The sequence below is a fragment of the Tribolium madens genome, unplaced genomic scaffold (assembly GCF_015345945.1).
Source record: "Tribolium madens isolate multiple individuals breed KSU strain unplaced genomic scaffold, Tmad_KSU_1.1 Scaffold_96;HRSCAF=242;Tcas5.2_LG5, whole genome shotgun sequence".
NCBI classification, from domain to species: Eukaryota; Metazoa; Arthropoda; class Insecta; order Coleoptera; family Tenebrionidae; genus Tribolium; species Tribolium madens.
The window spans coordinates 10726697-10728512 of record NW_025401068.1 but is presented as its reverse complement, the minus strand read 5'-3'; the positions used below and the strand labels follow the sequence as shown (position 1 = coordinate 10728512).

General features: G+C 28.5%; 1 protein-coding gene across 1 annotated transcript in view; it reads left to right on the top strand.

Annotated features, from left to right (window-relative positions):
- Positions 1–357, top strand: part of LOC123013611 (cuticle protein 19-like) — a 12473-nt gene extending 12116 nt beyond the window's left edge. The window contains exon 3 of the mRNA XM_044412247.1: positions 49–357. Coding sequence (XP_044268182.1) covers positions 49–276 — 228 coding nt within the window. The 3' untranslated portion in view covers positions 277–357. The remainder of the gene's footprint in view (positions 1–48) is intronic.
- Positions 358–1816: the final 1459 nt, after the last annotated feature.

The window sequence follows — 1816 nt, the reverse complement described above, 5'->3', positions numbered from 1 at the left end:
GTACCTCATTTTTTGCTTTAATAAAATTTTATTTAAATTTTTGTGTAGGCCCATCCTAAATACGAATTCAAATACGGAGTTGAAGACAAACACACTGGCGATATTAAGTCGCATGAAGAAACCAGAGATGGGGACGTAGTTAAGGGTTCTTATTCTCTTCACGAACCTGATGGTACCATCTTGGTGGTTCACTACACTGCTTCGAAGAAAACTGGATTCAATGCTGTGGTTCAAAGACAGGGACATGCTGCCCATCCACAACATTCTCTCCACTAAATGAAGACTTTCGATGCCATAATACCAATATGTTATTTATTTTTGTAATAAAATGAGAAATATTTTTTTAATAAAATGATAAAAATATTTTTTTTTATTGAACACTCATTACCATTCAAAGGGTTTGTTAAGTTTTAATCGTGTAATACAATAAAAGATTAACATATTTTTTTTAACTTCGAATTATGTATCTCGTAATTTACAAAATTGCAAATTACATAGCAAAATAGGCTATTATATGTTCAAAAATTGTCATTATTTTATTTTGTTAATTCCGCTGCAAGTGCATTGAAAACAATTTGGTTTTGTACCATGCCTATGTAAAATGTTTTGAGGAATCGAGTGGAGTGGAGTGGAGAAAAAATCGCAAAATTCTTGACAGTTTAGAAGTTATTATTAAATTAATATTTTGACTGTTTTTGCTTTTACCAACGATTTTCTCATTAACTATTTACGGCAGAACAAAGATCTTTTTCTATAAGTAAGAAAATTAAAAGTGCTTTCCAACAGTACCAAATATAAGATAGCTGATATCCGCTACGGGTACCAAAAATGGTCCAAATAAATATTGACAAAAGTCGAAAAAAATTAAAAACTTGAAAATAGAACCAACTGCACTCCTATAGATTTAAGAAACTCAGAAAGGTGCATAAAAAGTTATAGAAACGCAAAAACAAATATTTTTAAAATTTTCTTTCTTAAATGAATTTAATGGATCAGAACAGAGTCAATGCCTGGAGACGTAGTGGCGCAGTGATATAAGGTCCTGCTTCCAGCAGGTAGATCTAGGATTTAAAACCTGGTCAAAGCAGCAATTTTGCTTTAATTCAAACTAAAATTCAAATACTTACAGATCAAATAAATCATAAAACATGTCGCATAAAAGCATTACAATATGTACACTAGTGTAATAGTGAAATGTGTATAAATAAACAAAAGGTAAGTAAAATAAAAACAAAAAGAAAGTGAGATAAAATAGAATGCATAATATATATAAAAATAAAAAAAATATATGTTTTCTTTCTTTAAGACATTGGTTGTAAAGCTCGCAAAAAATCATAAAACACAGTTTTTAGCAGAAAACAAAAATTAAAAGTGTGAAGGGAAAAAAATAAGAGCTGATTAAAGCAAATTAAAAATTCATTACAACTAAATTATTCTATTTCTTTATGTTTTAATTATTCTTAATTTAGAAGATTTAACGTATTAACTAATCTTTTACAATTTTTACTCCTAACAAAGAAAAATTAAATTTTTGAAAAAAATGTCATTTCATTCAATACTAATAATTTGAAAACAAGGCCACGTTTTTTTAATTTTTAATTAAAATTTAGTCTGTCGGCAATTACATAAAATTYTGAGCTTTCGCACACTCTCTTTCAATCACACATATTCGTACAGACCGTTGCATAATTTTCAGTTATCTAAAGACCAAACAGTGACTAAGTGAATGTTTACATTTTTACGGTATAAAAGACTGTCGCAAATTTTGTCAAGTCAGTTCAATCACATACTCTCAATCAACATGTTCTCTAAAGTA